Below are 19,328 nucleotides of genomic sequence, written 5' to 3' on the forward strand. Positions count from 1 at the left end.
CACCCCAATAATGGGGTTTATCTAAGCTGCAAGGCATCTCTAGTGCTGTCTGCTGCTGTCAGCCTAATCAATAGGTAACATTTCCAGTGACATGAAGATGGAAAGCGTTAGCCTCACGAGAAGAAGGAGATGCAGCGGAACCAAAATGAGATTCCTTTCTGCTATCGGCTGACTGTTTTTCTCGATGGGAGCCAACTCCCCCGGAGGAGTCCTCTATCCCTCACAGCCAGGCTTCTGTGAAAGAGCTAGATTAGAATCACAGATAAGCAGGCACCACTTCAATCCAGGCAGCTCATCCACAGGTCCCATGGATTGTGCATAATAGAGAAGCTGTATTTATTATTTTTTTAAACCAATGCAGTGTTTTTCTTTAAAAATTCAATTTGGAAGCTGTTTAAGACAAGCATCTTGTCTTGTCATGTTTCAACTCAGGAAGCATTCTCAAATTGGTACAAAGTTAATTTGCAGTTAAATCATCATTTTAGACATTTTTCTCTGACTTGTAAGTGAAGGGAGAAGGAAAAGGGTGGCAAAATCTCATCACAGCAAATTGTGGCTCAAATAAGCTTTGTTCTCCCTGACACTAGATTTTGAGATGGAACAGCCTTAAAGATCATCCAGTCCAACCTACCGTTTTAAAGAGTAGAAAATGAAACCCAACAAAGTTAAGTGACTTGTCCAAAGTCACACAACCAGTAAGTAGCAGGGACGGGATTTAAACATTCTGACTCCAAATCTAGTACTCTTTTCACTATGACACAAGCATTAGTTTTTCATGGAGAGCCCTGGGAACTCACTCGGCACCTGGTACATTGTAAACACTTAACAAAGGTGTTTTCATTCATTTCATTTTTTTTCTCATAGGCACTACCATCATAAGTTGCAACACCCTAGCCCAAGAGAATCATCATCCCTCTAAAAAATGGGCTCTGACTTTGGGAACAACACATTCTCAGAAGCCCTGTTTGTCAGACCCTCCATTCCCTCCGGTTCCTTCTATTCTTTTCCCTCCCTTGCTGCTTCCCACATTCTTTGAGGACCAGCTTCAATGACACGCCAAATTTCCAATGCAGTGAAAACAGTTGACCCACCTCCCCCTTGAATCTAACCCTGAGAATGGTCCTTATTCTGGCTTTCTCCTCCCTACCATCAATGGTACATGTAACATGCTATTCAAATATATCTGGAAAAAGGGATGCCTGGAGCTGCAGGAAGAGCCATCCAGTTTGGGCAGAGATGTAGTTCTGAAGCAAGCTGTTTGACCTTGCTGTGGCAATCCTTTGGTGTACCCACTAGTTTACAGTGCTTTCTAGTTTTCTCCTTTTAATTACATAGGTAATTCTCTCTCCTCTTTATAGGAAATGCCTACTCTTCCTCACTGTCCCAACTTTTAAAAAAAATCTTACCTCCTGTATTACAATCAATACTAAGTATCAGTTCCAAGGCAGAAGACTGATAAGGGCTAGGCAATTGGGTTAAATGACTTGCCCAGGGTCATATTGTTCCAGCTTTCAAAAAAGCACAGTCCTCAAACCTAGCTCTGGGACCAAAGGACAGAGGTTTGCAAAAAAACTTTTACATACATTATGTCATTCAGTACTCAAAATCTCCCTGGGTAATTATTGTCTCCATTTGAAGACAGAGAAACTGAGATTCAGAGAGGTTAAATGATTTGCCCAGAGTCTAGCAAATTTCCAGCAAGTATCTGAGATGGGATTTGAATCCATACCCTCCTAACTCCAAATATAACATGCCTTCAATTATGCTATGCTGCCTAACTTGGACTTAGTAGTTCTCCATTCAACCTTATGAAGAAGGTAGGGCAGGTTTTATCCCATTTTACAGATGGCCATGCTGAGATTTAAAGAAGTTAATTGACTTGCCCATTACACAGCCAGTAGGACTGGGAATAAGTTCCCCAGACTACCAGTTCAATGTTTTACTATATTATAGCTCCCTCCTAACTTTGTAAAATTGGTTGGAAAGACTACATAAAAAAAAAAAAAAGACCCCAGCTCTTGATTTTCATGGCTGCCAAGGAGAATGTTCTGTCTTAGACAATCATAATTTAATACTGTAGACAAACTTTTAAAATTATAGTACCATAAATTAAGAGTTAGATGGGACTTCAATAGAAAATGGTTCACTCATCCATGCATTTTACAAATGAGGAAATTGAGGCCCAAAAAGGGTTGCAAAAGTAGTGAGTATCAGACCCTGGATTTCAGCCTTAGTCCTTTGGCTATGAAACTGGTGCTCTATTCACTACATAACTGTGTGACTAAAAGATCAGATTTCTTATTTAAAATACTAGAATTTATATAGCCTAATAAGGTTTCTCCCTTGCAAATTAGTCCCCCTGAGGAGGCTATATATTTATTCTAATGATGAGGCCACTGTTTAAAGCATTTAGTCTCAGTAACTCACATTCCTATATTGTGTTAATATATTTTGGGGCAATTGGTGGAGACTAATAGTATACAAAGTCTTGGACCCATTTTACAACAATGGGTGTTGGGGGTAGAATTTGAAATCAGTTCTCCTACCTCCAAAGCCAGTGGTCTTTCCATTACAGCACACTATCCCCCATCCACTCTTGGGAATTTAACTCCAATCTAATTCCCTTCCCAACTGCCCAATTGTAATGGGGGTGGAGGGAAGTTGGAAGTTTGCAGGATGCAGAAAATAAGAGAGCATTGCTGAGATTCTCTCCTCTCTTTTTTCTACCCACTAATCATTTGCAATCAGTGACCTTGGATGTGATCTTGAAGTGATAATACCTAACTTTGGGCAGCCCCACTTGATAGGGAATGAAAGAAGAAAAAAAAAAAAAAAGCAAGGTGGGTTATGCTGTGGTCTCATAGATGTGATGCATTTAGCTCTGGGCTTCAAAGCTTCAGTGACCCAAGCAGAGGTTTTAGTATAGCCCGAACTCACTTAGATCTTTGAGAAGACTGGTTATCCTAACATCCAGGGGTAACTAGGCAGATTGTGGTGGGTGTAGCTGACCTCCCTAATTGAAACTGTTGCAGCAAATTATCTATTGATTTCTCCATTACAAATATGTTTTATTTTACCCTCCTATGATCTTTTATTGGCTATAACAGTTTTTTGGAAGGCCTCCTAGCTCAGAACAGTAATATAATTTTTAATGCACGACATGCTGCATTCTTCTTTGTCCCCTGGGGAAGCAAACCAATAAATATAGGAGAAAGATCACTTGCCTTTACCAGCTTGTTCAATTATGACACCACCACAATTTTATTAAGCAATATATTCATCCTGCATAACCTTCATCCCTCCTAATTCTCAGAGGACTCTTGGAGAAGGGTTTGCTGGCTCTGGTTACATATGAGTTACAGGTGAGAGACGAGACCAAACGATCCTAGCAAAACATGGTGTGAAGTATGTCTGGATTGGGCTCTGATATGACTTCTAAGGTTGAAGGCTTTTAGAACTCTGAGGGTTAGCTAGTCAGGAAATCTAGGAAGTTTTCCTTATCCCTGAAGAGTTTGTTTTATTTTCATATATGTTGAGGCTCAAAGCTGCCACATTTCCTGGATGACACCATATTTTATTCCATTTTTGTCAGTGTTAGGATGCATAAGCATACCCAAGCAGGACCTGTCACAGTGCATAGTTCCTTCTTAATAATTCCTTACATGTAAATCCTGGTGTGATATCAGATAATATGGCGTAGTAGGAAAGAGCATTGGGCATGAGAATGAGGAGACCTGACCCTGTGAGCTGTGAGGTCATGAAAGGAGCAGGACATGGGACCAGAAGACCCAGTTCTCATCCTTGGGCAAGTCTGCTTACCCTCTCTGGGCCTCAGTTTCTTTATCTATAAAAAGAAAGGAGCTAGACTAGGTAATCACTAGGGTCCTTTCCAGCTGCTGATCCTGTTAGCCTACTTCATTGTCTGCATTTTTCTAGTCAGGCATCCCTTTCAGTTAAAAAAAGAAATTGATCCTAAACCCCACAGAGAATGTCTATTTATTTGTAAACATCTTTATTATAAAACATACAAAAATGTTTAAATAAAGGTGAAATAATATTTCATCACAGAGCCAATAGGGAGCCAGCAATCAGCAATATGGTCAGATTTATATTTTAGGAAAATCATTTTGCCAGGGGTTTGGAGGAGAGGTTGGAATAGGGAGAGCAGAGAGGCAGCGAGACCAATTAAATAGCTATTTTAAAGTACCAGGCAAGGGATAATGAGAGCCTGAACTAGGGTCATGGTTGTATAAATCTAGAAAAAGGTACATACGTGAGAAATGTAGAGGCAGAGATGACAAGATTGACAACTAACTAGATCACGGGGTGAGGGAGAGCGTCAAAGGCGAGATGGTGGTGTATTGGATACCAATAAGGAAAACTGGAAAAAGGGGGAGTTGGAGGTGGGCAAAAAATAATGTACAAGTGTCCCTTCCACATCACAACTTTCCCCATCATGATCTGGATATATTGCAGGTCAACATAAGAAATTAAATGGGGATTAGTGGAGAGGGGCTGTGGAAGCTGCCGATGGCACAAGAAGGCCAGCAGATGACACACAAAGTCTAGAAATGGAGAGACGTCTTAACATTGACATATACATAGCCCATGGCTTAACCCAAATTTTACATTAAGGTACTGTAAACATCCCATAATAGAAAAAGAAAAAATTCACACAGCTTTTCCAGAGTGAAGAGAGGGCCAAGAAATTTTACACAGATTTTCCAGATTGCAGGGATGTGACATATCTAATCCTCATGATGTGGAAGGGATGTCTGTACTTAAATCCTCAATTTGTGGCAACCCATCCATGCCTATGCATCTCATGCTGCTTATTCTGTCCCACCCAAGACAAGAAAGGAAACAGGTGTGGCTCTTACCCACACTGGGCTGCAGATCTACTAGAGTAGATCTGGGAAGTAAAGGATAGGTACCATTGGGGCAGAAGGGGGAAATAGAGGAATTTTCCCAGTAGCACCTACACTACTTCTGCTATGGGTATCCAATTCAGGCTGATCCCTGACTCAGAAAAGGGGACACTGGGTGCTTTCAGAGAAGATGGAGAAAACAATGAGAAAAGGAATGATAGGGAGACGATAAATGTGTTTGTGGAGGAAATGGGTTCCATGAACAGCTCTCATGCAAAGGTAAGGTGTAGATCATTTTCCTACCCTCCACTGGTCAATCAATCAAACATTTACTAAATGCCTACTATATGCTGGGTACTGTGCTAAGTATTGGGGATTCAAAGGCAGGCAAAGGAGAGCAATTGTTGTCAAGGAGCTCACAATCTTATAGACAGACCCCACTTTGGGAGCCCATCTCCATTTAGACACCACTTTTCTAGATCACTTCATTTTTTTCAGCCCTCCAACCCATTCTTATCCAGGTTTTTTTTTAATATGCTTTTATGATTGTTTCCATTATTCCAGAGAATCTCTGCCCAAGACCATGCTTTCTTTTAGTTTTCTTTCTTCTACTTTCTACTGGGCCTTATAAACTCTTTCTTTGGAACCATAACTAACCCATTGTAACTTTAGCCACCTGGCTTTGAAAGTCTTTTGGGTTGGTCCCTCCAAAAGGTCCCTAAGGTAGACAAAAGCAGGTATCCTTATCCTCACTTTATAGATATGGAAAATGGCATGAGAGATCAGTGTGATGTGGTGTAAAGAGGTTCAAATCCTGCCCCATATGCATTCTATTTATTTAACCTTGGACAAATTCTTTAACCTCCCTCCTGAGCCTCAGTTTTTTCATTTATAAAATAAATACGGGTTGACTAGGTGGCCTCAAAGTTCCCTTCTATGATTGGAAATTATTTCTCCTGTTTACTACACTTTCCTTTATATTGGCTATTTCTCTATCCTGGATCTGTAATCTCTATCCTAAAAACTGAAGTTTTGAAGTAAGTAGAAAAATGCTATAGCAGAAATTAGATCACTAAATTAAGATTCTGAACAACTGACTTTTGGTACAGGCCCTGCTACTAACCTATTATCACTTCCTTTATCTGGACTTGGCTTCCCCATATATAAAATTAAGAGGTTTGGACTCTGATCTCTAAAGATCCTTCCAACCCTGAGGGTCTATTGGCTCTGAGAGGTGCACTGCTCTCACTGAAAATCATTATGCCTTCCCCACTGCCCCATATTCTGTAATCCAGTGAAAGTGACCACCTTGTTTTCTTCAATCAAAATACTCTGTCTCCCAACTTCAGGCATTTTCACTGACAGTCCCCTATACCAGAGGTGTTCTCCACCCTCATCTCTGCCTCCTGTCTCCCTTCAAGTCAAAGTCCTACCTTCTATAGGAAGTCTTCCTAATCTTTCTTAATCCTAGTACTTTCCCTCTGTTGATTATTTCCTATTTATCTTGTATATAGCTTATTAACACATAGTTGTTTGCGTATTGATTCCTGGATTAGGCTGTGAATTCTTTGCAAGCAGAAACTGTTTCTTTGAATTCCCAGTACTTCACAAGGCACATAGTAGGTGTTTAATAAATGTTTATTGACTGACTTATGTAGGATTTTGTTATTGTAGCTATTAGCCTAATCTCCTGGGTTGCAGAATCAACTCTTGAAGAAAATAAGGAGAGGAGTGGCTGAATTCCCAGTTTCTGTTTAGGTGGATACAGAAATAGCTCATTCTCTTTCCTCTTTTGGTGCTTCTATAATAGATATCTGGACACAACCCTCTCCAGGTCCCATCTTCTGGTGTTTTCCTTCCTTCATTTTTTCTGCTCTGGTCTGGTGCTCCCCTTCCAATTCAAACAGCCATATACACTTTCCTCTAGAAGAGAATAAATCTGCTGCTCAATGGGTTTTCTTAAGACCTTACTTGGATGAATCATAATCAGAAGTCCAATGGGCAGGATGTGCATAAATTTAATTTCTTCTTAGATGTTTATAAGAGTTTGACATATTTAGCAGATTGGCAAATGTTGTACAAGATAAAATTGAAAGAAGAGAGTGAAAGGATAGTTTGGTTCCTGAAGTCCATTAGGTAACTGTCCCAGGAGTTAGGGAGGTATTTATATAGTCCCCTTTATCATGTGTCTCTTACTGAAAGCAACAGTAATTCCATGAGTCAGTGCCTGGGGCATCGGTGAGGTGAAGGTGGTAGCAGAGAAGAGGGCTCTGGTTGGGGAGGGAGAAAGAATGCTGAGTATAAAGCTGCATTTTCTTTTTATTTATTGGCTATGTGTTCAACTTGATTGTGGGAGAATCATTCATTTTACAATGGGAACATTTGCACAAGTGTTTAAAGCAAGTCCTTTTAGCAGATTTTCCATCTCTGAGTTGCTTTATTTGTTTAATGTAGGTTTTCCACTTTGAGCCCAGAGCATCTCTGGTTTGAATTCTGCCCCTGCTCTCTCTTCTCTGCCCTCCTCCTTCCCCTTTTCAGAACATGCTGGTCCTGAAATCAATCAATAACCCTCATGTTAGAAGCTGTCTTCAAGGGAATTGATAGACTTCTAAATTAATAAGTTATAACCAACTGTCCTTCCCAGATTGAGGTGTGTGTTCTTGCATAATTCAGTCCGGGGTGATGTATGGCTAACCCCTGCCCTGATGAAAAGAAGAGAAAGACTTAGCAGAGAGACTTCGAAACTGTAGTACATTAGGGTTAAGCCTACTGAGAGGCCATAGACATCTTGGGGAGTCTGGAGAGGAGAGAGGGGCAGACTTACTAACCAGTGCTTTCAGTCAAGTGCCGTCATTGTCAGAAGAATATTTCTCCCAAAGCAAAAACTGTAAATAAGGCGGGAAGAGAGAGCAGTGGCAAAGAGGACAATATGATTTGGGGTGTATTAAATAGCCTCTTTCCTAGCACAACTCTGCCCCAGGGAAGGATGCATCATAGAATGACCTGGGCCAATAGAGAACTATGAGGCGAGGTACCAGGACAGAAGTCACTGTTCTGAGTGGGTATTTCTTCCCTGTTTCAAAGACCTCTTCAAGAAACAGAAGCCGTGCTGCCCTTCTTGTGCTCAGAAAAAAAAGTAAGAAGAAGTAACTACCCCACCACTGCCTCCAAATAGCAGCACTCTAATGCCAAGCCCCATTTGCTACATGCCAGTGGTATTGCTGATCAAGTGGCACTAATGCCCAGCACATACCCATTCACCTTTGCTGCTGGGGACGAGTGGAGAGAACTCTGAGGGGTCAGCCAAAGTGGAAGATCCTTTTAGGAGCCGGGTCACCCCGTGGGTCTCACTAAGCTTTCTACCTTTCGGGGGAATTCTACGTTTGCATAGCTGCCACATGAGTGCTATATACAGTCTGAGGATTCTACATACCTAGGGTGTGAACCGGTCTGCATTTGTTGCACCAAACCATAATTATAAACTTGTCATTCCCAAACAACAGAGCTCAGTTTTCAGCATGAAGGCATATTTTGCCCCAAAATCTTTTAACAATTCAAGTAGAGTTCAGATGTAAATGTCATGCTTATTTGAAAGCATTCAGAAATTTTAGCCATTGCACGTTTATCAAGCTTGTATTCATTTAACTGCTATATGCCAATAGCCAGAAGGCATCATATTTTACTATAAGCAAACTCAAACACAGAGGAGAGATGGGATGGATATGTAGATCTGGGAGGTTTCCACCAAGAGATAATAAACCAATGGATACTAATGAGGTCACTGAAACCATAAAGAGATGATTCCTCAGGAACACCCACAGTTCAGGGGTATCTCCATGCCTTTGTAGTGGCTCTCCCCCACAACACAATCTCTCTTCACTTCCCCCTTTTATAATTCCTAGTTTCCTTCAAAATTCAGCTCATGAGGTAGCAAAGTGGCACAGTGAATAGAATGCCAGGCACAGAATTGGGAGGACCTAAGTTTAAATCTGGCCTCAGACATTTCCTAGCCGTGTGATCTTGGGCAAGTCACTTAACCTTGCTTGCTTAGACCTTGCCCTTCTGTCTTAGAGCTGTTACTAGGACAGGAAGTAAGGATTTTTTTTTAAACCCTTACCTTCTGCCTTACCTTGGCTCCAAGGGAGAAGAGTGGTAAGGATAGGCAATGGGGGTCAAGTGACTTGCCCAGGGTCACACAGCTGGGAAGTGTCTGAGGCCAGATTTGACTTCCCATCTGTAGGCCTGGCTCTCAATCCACTGAGCTACCCAGCTGCCCCAGGATTTTTTTTTTAATCAGCTCAAGAACTACCTTTTCCATGAAAACTTTTCTGATCTCCACAGCTTCTATTACCTGCCCCCCAAACAAATTGTATTTGTTCTGTATTTGTACATTACATATATTCATTTTGTATCCTCTAGCAGAATATAAGCTCCTTGAGGACAGAAAATATTTCCCTTTTTTTCCTTTGTGTCCTCAGTACCTAGCACAGTATTGATTGAGTGATTAATATAACATGTGACTTCAGGAAGATGGAGCAATTGCTGACACCACACATTCAATAGGGGAAAAAATGCTTAATATATTCTCTAGAGAGTGTGTGCTTAGCAAGAATCTTTGACTGCCACAATCTCCAGATCTGACATCATCTATTTCTTGGAAGAATAACTAAGAAAAGATCATTTGATAAAAATCTTGGAGCTTCAGAAACATTACCTAGCATTGGTTGGTTGGCAGAAGCACTATCTTAGGTAAAGTAACATAATCAGGACCTCTTGGTTCCAGGGGAACAATATAATAAATGAAAGATAAGGATAATGCTATAAATGGACCATATAAATAGTGTTACGGTAGCCTTTCATGCTATTACTGTGTGGTTTCATTGTGATGGATTAATTGCTTCATTAAAAAACATTTGCCACGGCTGTGTTTTGTGGGGTATGCCTGCATTTAGGTTACCTTTCCATGATGATTCTGTAAATAAGTACACATGTGTCACAGTGGGCTAACAAGAAGATATGACCACTTTCTCACAAATGTGACATGTGTGGGATGTGAAATAATGTGTACCTTCTTTGATTGAATGTCTATACATATGTAATCATGGGATTTTCCAAAGACCTCTGAAAGGAAAAAATGGTTACTGCATACCTCCGAATATCTACAGGAACGAATAAGTTTAAAAGGTAATGAATTTTCCCTCTTTATAGTTCTATTTCCAAAACTAATTACTATTCATAAAGTATGAGGTTGTGCTTTAATAATAATAGGCTATTAGTAACTGAAAGCTACATGTGTTCCATAAGCATGTTTGCATTTTGCAATTCTTAAATCTTACACTTGAGAGTGTAACTCAGGAGCTGGCTCAAGGGCTACATCAGCCCTCCACCTGTCCTTATGCCAATCTGTGGCTTTTACTTTTTTAAATACAATGACTCTGGTCTAGCTTTTCTAAATGTGCATGCCAATGCCTAGTTTTGTTACTGTTCAATTGTTTCTGTCTCTTCATAACCCCATTTGGGGTTTTCTGGCAAAGATGCTAGTGTGATTTGCCATTTCCTTCTCTACCTTATTTTATATATGAGAAACTGAGGTAAACAGGGTTAGGTGACTTGCCCAGGGTCACATATCTAGTAAGTGCCTGACACCAGACTTGAACTCAGGAAGATGGATCTTCATGACTCCAATTTTAGTATATGTGCTACTAAGGCAAGCACGATCTTCCTGACTCCAGACCTATACCACCTACTTGCCCATGATATGAAACCTTAATTCATTAAGGCAGCTTTGAGAATAGAAGTGAAAACAAAACCACTATTCTTCTCTACTCTGGACATTAACTATCTTTGGTCTTTAACCAGGCTCTGAATATAACTGCAGCTTTAAAGAGACATAAGTAAAGACCAAGTATTCTTAGGATCTGAAGCTATGATTTGTTGCTGAGAAGCTATAAAAATATTGGAGTGACTAGAACTGATTGAGTGTTAGTCCCTCATAAACAAAGCAAGTCCAGAAAAAATTATGCAAAGATGAGAAGAAGAAGCATAACTTAGCAGAGAGAAGTAGAAAAGTTAGTTCTAGTTGAGGTCAAGACATGGATTGATAGACATGAAGCAAACATGTTAAAGAGAGGCTGAAGGGACAACTAGATGGCTCAGTGGATAGAGATCCAGGCAGGAAATCCTGGGCTCATATCTGACCTCAGAAACTTCCTAGCTGTGTAACCTTAGCCAAATCACATAGCTCCAATTGTCTAGCCCTTAAAACTTTTCTTCCTTGGGACTGATATTTAGTATTGATTCTAAAGTAGAAGGTAATTGGGGAAGAAAAGAAAAGAAGAGAAGAGGAGAGGAGAGAAAAGCAGAACACTTAAGAGTCTGACCCAGTTGTCTGAAGAGCTAGAAATACTAATTATCTTGGGAAATGCCCTTCTTGCTCATTCTTAACGAAGTCAACTGGTTATTCTTGGGATGCCACCCCAACAAATATTAGCCAAGAATCACATCTCCTTTCTAGAAACAAGGACCAAAATTAAGTCTTTTAGGTTTGTGGTCTTTTTTTAAAGCTCCTAATTCCCATGGTTTCTTTTATGTTGTGGTGGGCACTCCAAGTAACTTCTTAAAAACATTGCAAGGATACACGATTAATGATGATGATAGTGATAATGAAAATAGTAATAATGATAATAACAATTACTCATGGTTCTATGATACTTCAAGGTTTGCAAAGCATTTTCCTTATAACAACCCAGCCAAAGATAGAGAATTCAAGTATTTTTAGATAGATTTTATAGATGAAAGAACTGAGATTCAAAAAGGGAAAATGGCTTACCTCACACTCATTTCTCCCAGGATTTTTTTGAGGATGAAATAAAATCTGACTGCAAAAAGGCTTTATAAATGACAAATCACAACAGACAGGAGAGGTGTGATTGATTTCTATTCTCTGATACTCTAAATGGACATGTAGTTTACATACAATAATTTCCCACTAGGCTAACATCCTTTTCTGGACAAATCAGTGGTCTTCCATCACAAAGACTACTCTAGAAATTGCACCTCTTCCTCCATGCCTTCAGTAGTCTGTGTGCATGGAGGGCTAAAGGTCTGCCAAATGGTGAAAGACTCTGAGTCAGGGGGCAAGGTAAAGAAATGACTCACTCTGACAGAGAAGTGATCTGCCTTGATGGAAAATAGGCACAATTTAGAGAATTACCAAATCCTACAGTTAGATAGGACCCTCAAAGGCTATCTAAATAAGTCCTCTCTTAAACAGGATTCCTGTCTTAGTCCCTGACTAAAAATGCTACATCTTCCACTAGAAGTTAGCCAGTGAATAAGTAGCCCACAACTGCCAAACACTCAAATCCAATAAAATGAGTCTTTACTAAGTATATATTTAATATATATACCAAGACACAATGCTATGCATTAGGGATACACAGATAAAACAAAAAGCAATGCTCACCTTCAAGGAGCTTACAGCCAATTGTGGGAAATATTAAATATAAACAGATAAGTTTAGACATGATAATTTCAAAAGGGAGAGAAGAAAGCGGAGTGGGGTTGGGGTGGGGGAGAATTAACAACTAGGGAAATCAGTAAAAGTCCATAAAAGATATTAAACTAATTGAATTTTGAACCTTGAAGGAAACTAGTGATTATAAGAAGTGAAGTGTCAAAGGAGTAGACTACAGGTCTGGAAGAAAAAAAGCAAGAAATGGAATTCCAAGTTTGAGGAATGGCCAGGGTAGTTGGAACACAGAACAAATGAAATGATATAATATGTTATTTGGGGAATGGCTAAACAAGTTGTGGCATATGATTGTGATGTAATACTGATGTGCTATAAGAAATGAGGAATAGGTTAATTGATTTTGGAAAAAAAACATGGCAAGACCTACATGAAATTATAGGGTAAAATGAGCTGAGCCAAGAGAACATTATATACAGCAATAGAAATATTATTTGAAGAATAATTTATAAAGAATTATGTGTGTGTGCCTCCAGAGAAAGAATTGATAAATTGAAATAAGCAAGGTATAGGTTTATATATACATATATCTTTCTGTCAAACGATGCCTTCTTTAATAAGGAGAGAGATGAAAGGAAGAATTTAACTGGGTATTTCAATGTAACAAATAAATAAAATTTTTTAAAAGAAATGGAATAATACAAAATAATCTTGGAAGGACAGTTGAGGGCCAGATTGTAAAGGACTTTTAATACCAAACTAAAGAATGTAAATGTTTCACTTGTACTCATTGATGATTCTTGAGCAGGAGATTGACATGATGAGCCTTGTGATACAAGATTATTTTGGCAGCTGTGAAAAGATGAATGAAAGAGACTAGGAAAAAAAAAGAGGAATCCAATTAGAAAGCTATGGTGATAGGCCAGACAGGAGGTGATAAAGGCCTGAACTTGGGTAATGACAATGTGAGTGAAGAGGACATAGATGCAAGAAATATTGTGGAGGAAAATCACCAAGACTTGATAACTAATTAAAAGTGGGTGTTAAGGGAAAGGAAAAAGTCAAGGATGACTATGAGTTGCAAACCTGGGTGGCTAGAAGGATTATGATGTCCTCAACAGAAATAGACAAATCTGGAGGAGTAGGTTTGAAGGGTGAGGAGGAGAGTTCCATTTGGAATATCTTGGGTTTAAGATACCAATGGGACATACAGTTGGAGACAACCATATGTCACTGAAGACATAGAATTGGAATTTAAAAGACTAAATAGAATTGAATATAAAGTTCTGGGAGTCCTCTAAACATAGGTGATAATTGAAGTCAATACACACTTATTAAATGCCTACCATGTGCCAAGCACTTTGCAAAGTGTTGGAATGAGAGCTAATGACATCAATGAGAGAAATGTTTAGAGAGAATGGAATAAAAGCCAACACAAAGCCTTTGGGGACATCCAAGTTTAGGAGGTGCAACATGAATGATCATCCTACAAAGGATACTGATAAGGGGTTAGCCAGGAAGGAGAGTCAGGAAAAGAGCAGTATCATTCAACCCCAGATAGGATAGAGTGGCAATTATTTACTCCTTAATTGAATAAGGATTTAAGTCCTTGTATGTGACAGTCACTGTTCTAGGCACTGGGGTCATATAAACAAAACTAAAACTGACTTTGCCTTCACTAGAGCTTCCAGTCCATTGGGAGGAAACATGTGCACAGAAAAATAAATACTAAGTCATTTCTGGCAGGTGGGAATAGGACACTAACAACTGGAGAAATTGAGATATACCTAGGATGGACTGAGCTTTGAAAGAGTCTAGAGATTCTCTAATGAAGAAATAAAAGGTGAGTGTACTCCAGGCATAGGGGACAGCCTGTGATGAAACAATATCATCATGTTCAAGAAACCTAAAATATGTGAAATGGACTAATGTGCAACAGTAGGCTGGAATCTGAGTGTGGAGGGCTTTAAATGCCAAAGAGAAGGGTTTGTATGTTATCCTAAAGACAAAAGGGAGCCACTACTGTTTCTTGAGCAGAGGAATGGTTTCCTCAGACCATATCACAATAGGATTGTATTCTGATAAAGTGCCTGTCTTAGAGTTGGGTGGACCAGGTTTATGTACTTCCTCTAATACTTATTTGTTATGTGTCCCTGGGTGGGCAAGTCATTTAATTTCTCCAAGCCTCAGTTCCCTCGCCTGTAAAATGGAATTAATAATATAGATAGTATTTCCCTCACAGAATTATTGTGAGGAGCAAATTAACTAATTTTTAGAAAGTTCTATGAAAGCTTTAAAACACAAGGTAAATGTCAGTTGTTTTCATAGAAAGAGCTCCATCATCAGTGTCAAACACTGTAGAAAGTCAAGAAGAATGAAAACTGAGAAAAGATTATCAAATTTTGCAATTAAAAGATCATTGGTGACTTTAGAAAGGATGCTTTGAGTTGACTGGTTAGATCTGAAGTCAGATAGCAAAGTCTTAAGAAGTGAATAGGCAAAGATGAAGTAGAGACAGCTTAGTCCAGATGGCTTTTTCTAGGGATTTGGCTGGGGAAAGGAAAACAGAGATAAGACAATACTGTGGGGAGATCATAGCACCAAGTAAAAGTCTTTGAAGAATGGAAGGGACCCCTGTGTGTTTGTAAGCAACAAGAAAAGAGTCAATAGGTACAAAGAGACTGAAGATTAGAATGGGAGAGGATGATTGAAGAGGGATAAATCCTGGCAGAGATTGGAGGGAAGATCAAGAACATAAGCAGAATGGTTAGCTTTTGCAAGGAAATTCTTCTCTTTATCAAAGACTAGGGTAAAGGAAGAAAAAAATGAATTGATGGTATTGTCGAGAGGTTTGAAGGTACAGAATAAAGGAATAGAAGGAGCTCAATTTTCTCAGTAAAGTAAGGTGGTGAAGTCCTCTACTGAAAAGGAGGGGGAAGGGGACTTGAAAAGAGACAAAAAGGTTTCAAACAACTGCTTTTTGGAGTATAGTAGAGAGCCAATTGAGGAAAAATAAAAAGATTGCTATATGTGATGAGGTCCTGTTAAAATAATATGACACTCATCTGTAATATGTGCATATAGCAGAGATGTGTGACTTTCTTCATTGGCATTCAGCAACAACCAAGTAAAAGTAGAGATGGTGGATGATAAGAGTAACACAGGGCTAGGGTTTCATAAGGCAATAGCAGTAGGACAGGAGGGCAAGGAATTTCTGGGTACAGGACAGGGTATAATTGAATTACTTAACTATATGATTAAGATGGCAAGGGGAGGAAAATGAAGCCAGAACCAGGGTGATGGACCCAGAAAGCAAGGTAAAGTGAAATACCTGGAGGTGGTAGTGATGATGGAGAAGTTTAGGAATACTGAGGCACAGAAGGCTATATTAGGTCAGGATTATTGTCAAGTATAGGAATTACAGAGTTCTGGATCATGGAGGCAGAACATATACATGAATATGAAATCAAAGGTTGACTTTCACAGAGCAGTTAGATGGCTCTGTGGATAGAGAACCAGGCCCGGAGATGGGAAGTCCTGGGTTCAAATCTGGCCACAGACACTTCTGAGCTATGTGACCCTGGGCAAGTCACTTAACCCCCATTGCCTAGTGTTTATACCATTCTTCTGCCTTAGAACCAATACATAGTATTAATTCTAAGATGGAAGGTAAAGGCTGTTTCTGTTTTTAATTGACTATCCCTATGTATCAGCCTTTTGATTGTAACTCAGAAACTATTCTTGAGAAAGAAGGGAGAATGAGCTGGCATCCATCAGAAAACTACAACTAGGATATGGATCAGGTGATATGGAAAAAAGGAGTTGTGAAGAAGAAAAGTTACTGAGTAACAGTAACAGAAAAAGTGAAGAGGAAGAAAAAAATGCCTTTTCCTCTTCTTGACTCAGTGTATCAAGGTGGAGAGAAATGGAACAAAGTTCAATAAAAACTAGAGAGTCCACCTTAGGAACACAGTGTATTCTAGGGACAGCAAGGTTCCCATGGATGGGAGAAGACAAAAATGTGGAAATAATGCCTTCTGATGCATCCCAGTCTACTTTTGGCTAATGTTTTGCATCAGTGGTTGATACCACCTCCTTTTTCCTTCCTCCCTCCAACTTATTTTCCATTCCTACCAGTCTTCAGTGTGGGGTTGCAGGGTTCTCACAGTTGCCATACCTCAAGAATGGCATTGCCTTCCCAATGGTCTCATATCCATTCATTGTTCTTGTTTCCCTTGTTCTAGGCTGTTGACTATGAGATGAACAGAGCTTTCATGCTGACTGTGATGGTATCCAATCAAGCACCCTTGGCCAGTGGGATCCAGATGTCCTTCCAGTCCACAGCAGGAGTGACCATCTCAGTCATGGACATTAATGAGGCCCCATATTTTCCTTCCAACCACAAGCTGATCCGTCTAGAGGAGGGTGTTCCCATGGGAACAGTGTTGACCACATTTTCTGCCGTGGACCCTGACAGGTTCATGCAGCAGGCAGTAAGGTGGGTCTTTTGAGGAAAGTACATTTTTGAATCAAAGATAATAATAGCTCAGGTTTACCCAGCTAAGCTAATCCCTGAGGAATACTTTGAGAAAGGTCGCCCAGATCCAGGACTCAGGAGCCTCCAACACTCTAAAAATCAAAACCAAACTTGCTTCCATAGCTTCATTCTCCTCTGCGGAGACATCATAGAGAAAGGTCCCAAGTGGCTGCCACTGAGTTATGTACTGACCAGGCTCATACTCCCCCAGGTAAAAGAGGAAGAGTACCATAAGGGAAAGGCTGCTGGTTATTTCTTGGTTGGAGGAAGCAGCCCAGATATAGAACCCTGGGCAATCTTTCTCTGGACTCTAGGGGACTGATATGCTGGCTTAGAAGAGACTCTGTCAGAGTTTACCCTAAACCTTATCTTTACTCCCATCTCCAGCTGTGTAAATACATACAATTCAGAGCCAAAAAGAAAAAGCTAAACTTGAAATAGCCAGATGTATTCTAGTCTCAGCTATGATATTGTGTAACCCAGAACACAGCACTTTGGAATTTAGTTTCCTTAAGGTTCTGGATTTATTGTTTGTTGTTCAGTTGTTTTAAGTCACATCCAACTCTTTGTGGCCCTGTTTATGGTTTTCTTGGCAAAGATACTGGAGTAATTTGCCATTTTCTTCACCAGCTCTTTTGAAAGATGAAGAAATTGAGGCAAACAAGGTTAAGTGACTTGCCCAGGGTCACATAGCTAGCAAGTGTCTCAAACCAGAGCACATCACTGTAGCATCCTAATTTCCTTAGGAGTTTGGATTAGATGCCCTCCAATGTCCCTTCCAACTTAAATATTCTATAAGTGAGAGAAATGATTCTCTTATTTTCTTATACCAAAGATGAGCTGCAACCTTGATTTGATTTGAAAAGACTACAATATGCTTGCAGAATCATAGGGCTTAAAAGGTCTGAAATATTGTGATCAGATTAGGGCTGCCCATATGGACAGATTTTTCAGCTATCCCTGGCTTGGGGAATGGAAAACACTGACAAAATAGAAAACTCCAACATTTTCATTCCCTGATTTGGGTGGGGGGTAACAAGAAAGTTTCTTGACCTTTTCACACCTGAACTTCCTCCCTTCTCACCTGGAGGTGTTAGTGTCACTTGCAACTGCTAGAATCTTCAGATTTCCTCCCTGCATTTCAATAGCCTTCCCTATTGCTTAGTTAGAGACATATGTGGACCTACAAGCTCAACATGAGTATTTTCAAGTGCAGATGGCAATCCATCTCTGCCTTTGCATTCTATATTATTCTCCTAGTTCTTATAATATTTGTGAATACCAGTACAGCACTCAAATTACCTCTGTTATTCTTCATTCTTGTTATATGGCCAGCCTACTTCCTTTATTTGAAATATTTGTCCTCAAGTATGTATTATACAACATTTCATATGCTCAAATTATTGTCAGTAATCTCCTACAGTCTATGTACACCCAATGTTCAGATTTCTTTTGTCCTTTGGGTCTTCTTAGATAATGTTTTTCTATTGTTCAAAACCATAGAACATTTGTTACCACCTTTGCAGTAGCATGAACCTGAGATCAATGATGGTACTCTTCAGTTTCCCAAATGGTATTTGGCACAATCTTTTTCATTCTAGGCCCAGTTCATTGTTTCCTTCATTTTTCAAAGTCTTTTTAACTTAGCTTATAATTGTTTTGTCTTCTCTAACTTCTCCCCTTAAACTTGAAGACTTCAATGTACAGGTCAATGCCCGCCCCTCAAATGCCCCCTTGGTCTCTTAGGTCATCACCTTCTCAAATCCTTATTACCTACATTTTCCTCTGCCCTTAGGCATCCATAGGAATGATCATGCCCTTGATCTCAGCATCCCTTGCAACTATTCTATCTCTGATATTGACCTCCAAAATTCCTTTCTCTGATCTGAACTTCATATCTTTCTGTGTCTACTTCACTCCTCTCTTACCTATTCTTTATCCTTATTTTGGCCTCATTACTCCACCCTTCCCTACTATGCCAGCTCTTCATGCCTGCTCTGACTTTGCATTCCTCCCTTTTTAGTCTTAACCTGTGGCTAATCAATTCAACTATATGCTGTCCCCTTCCTTGGGAATCTCCTGTCCCCTTGTCCTGTTGCCACATGTGTATTGCCAAATCCCAAACCTCAGTTATCTGCCACCATCTACGTTTGTTGTTCCTACACATCTGCTGCAGAACACTGATAGAAAAAGTCATACAATCATACTAGTTAAATCCATTTTTTATTTTCCAGGTTCTACTAAGCCCTTGCTGCTACTGCACAGCAATCTTCTTATTCATCCCTAATTCTCTCTGTGTCTCTATCTCTCTTTTCTGTCTCTGCCTCTTTGTCTGTCTGTCTGTCTCTGTGTCTCTCTGTCCCATCTCTCTGACTCTGTCTCTGTCTCTCCATCTCTGTCTCCCTCCATCCATCCCTCCCTCTCCCTCCCTCCTTTTCCCTTTCTCTCTCCC

General features: G+C 39.9%; 1 protein-coding gene across 1 annotated transcript in view; it reads left to right on the forward strand.

Moving 5' to 3' along the window:
- CDH4 (cadherin 4) overlaps positions 1-19,328 on the forward strand; it is a 464,726-nt gene that overhangs the window by 410,007 nt on the left and 35,391 nt on the right. Inside the window, exon 11 of the mRNA XM_044659642.1 lies at positions 16,584-16,837. Coding sequence (XP_044515577.1) covers positions 16,584-16,837 — 254 coding nt within the window. The remainder of the gene's footprint in view (positions 1-16,583; positions 16,838-19,328) is intronic.

The sequence above is a fragment of the Gracilinanus agilis genome, chromosome 2 (genome assembly GCF_016433145.1).
Source record: "Gracilinanus agilis isolate LMUSP501 chromosome 2, AgileGrace, whole genome shotgun sequence".
Classification (NCBI taxonomy): domain Eukaryota; kingdom Metazoa; phylum Chordata; class Mammalia; order Didelphimorphia; family Didelphidae; genus Gracilinanus; species Gracilinanus agilis.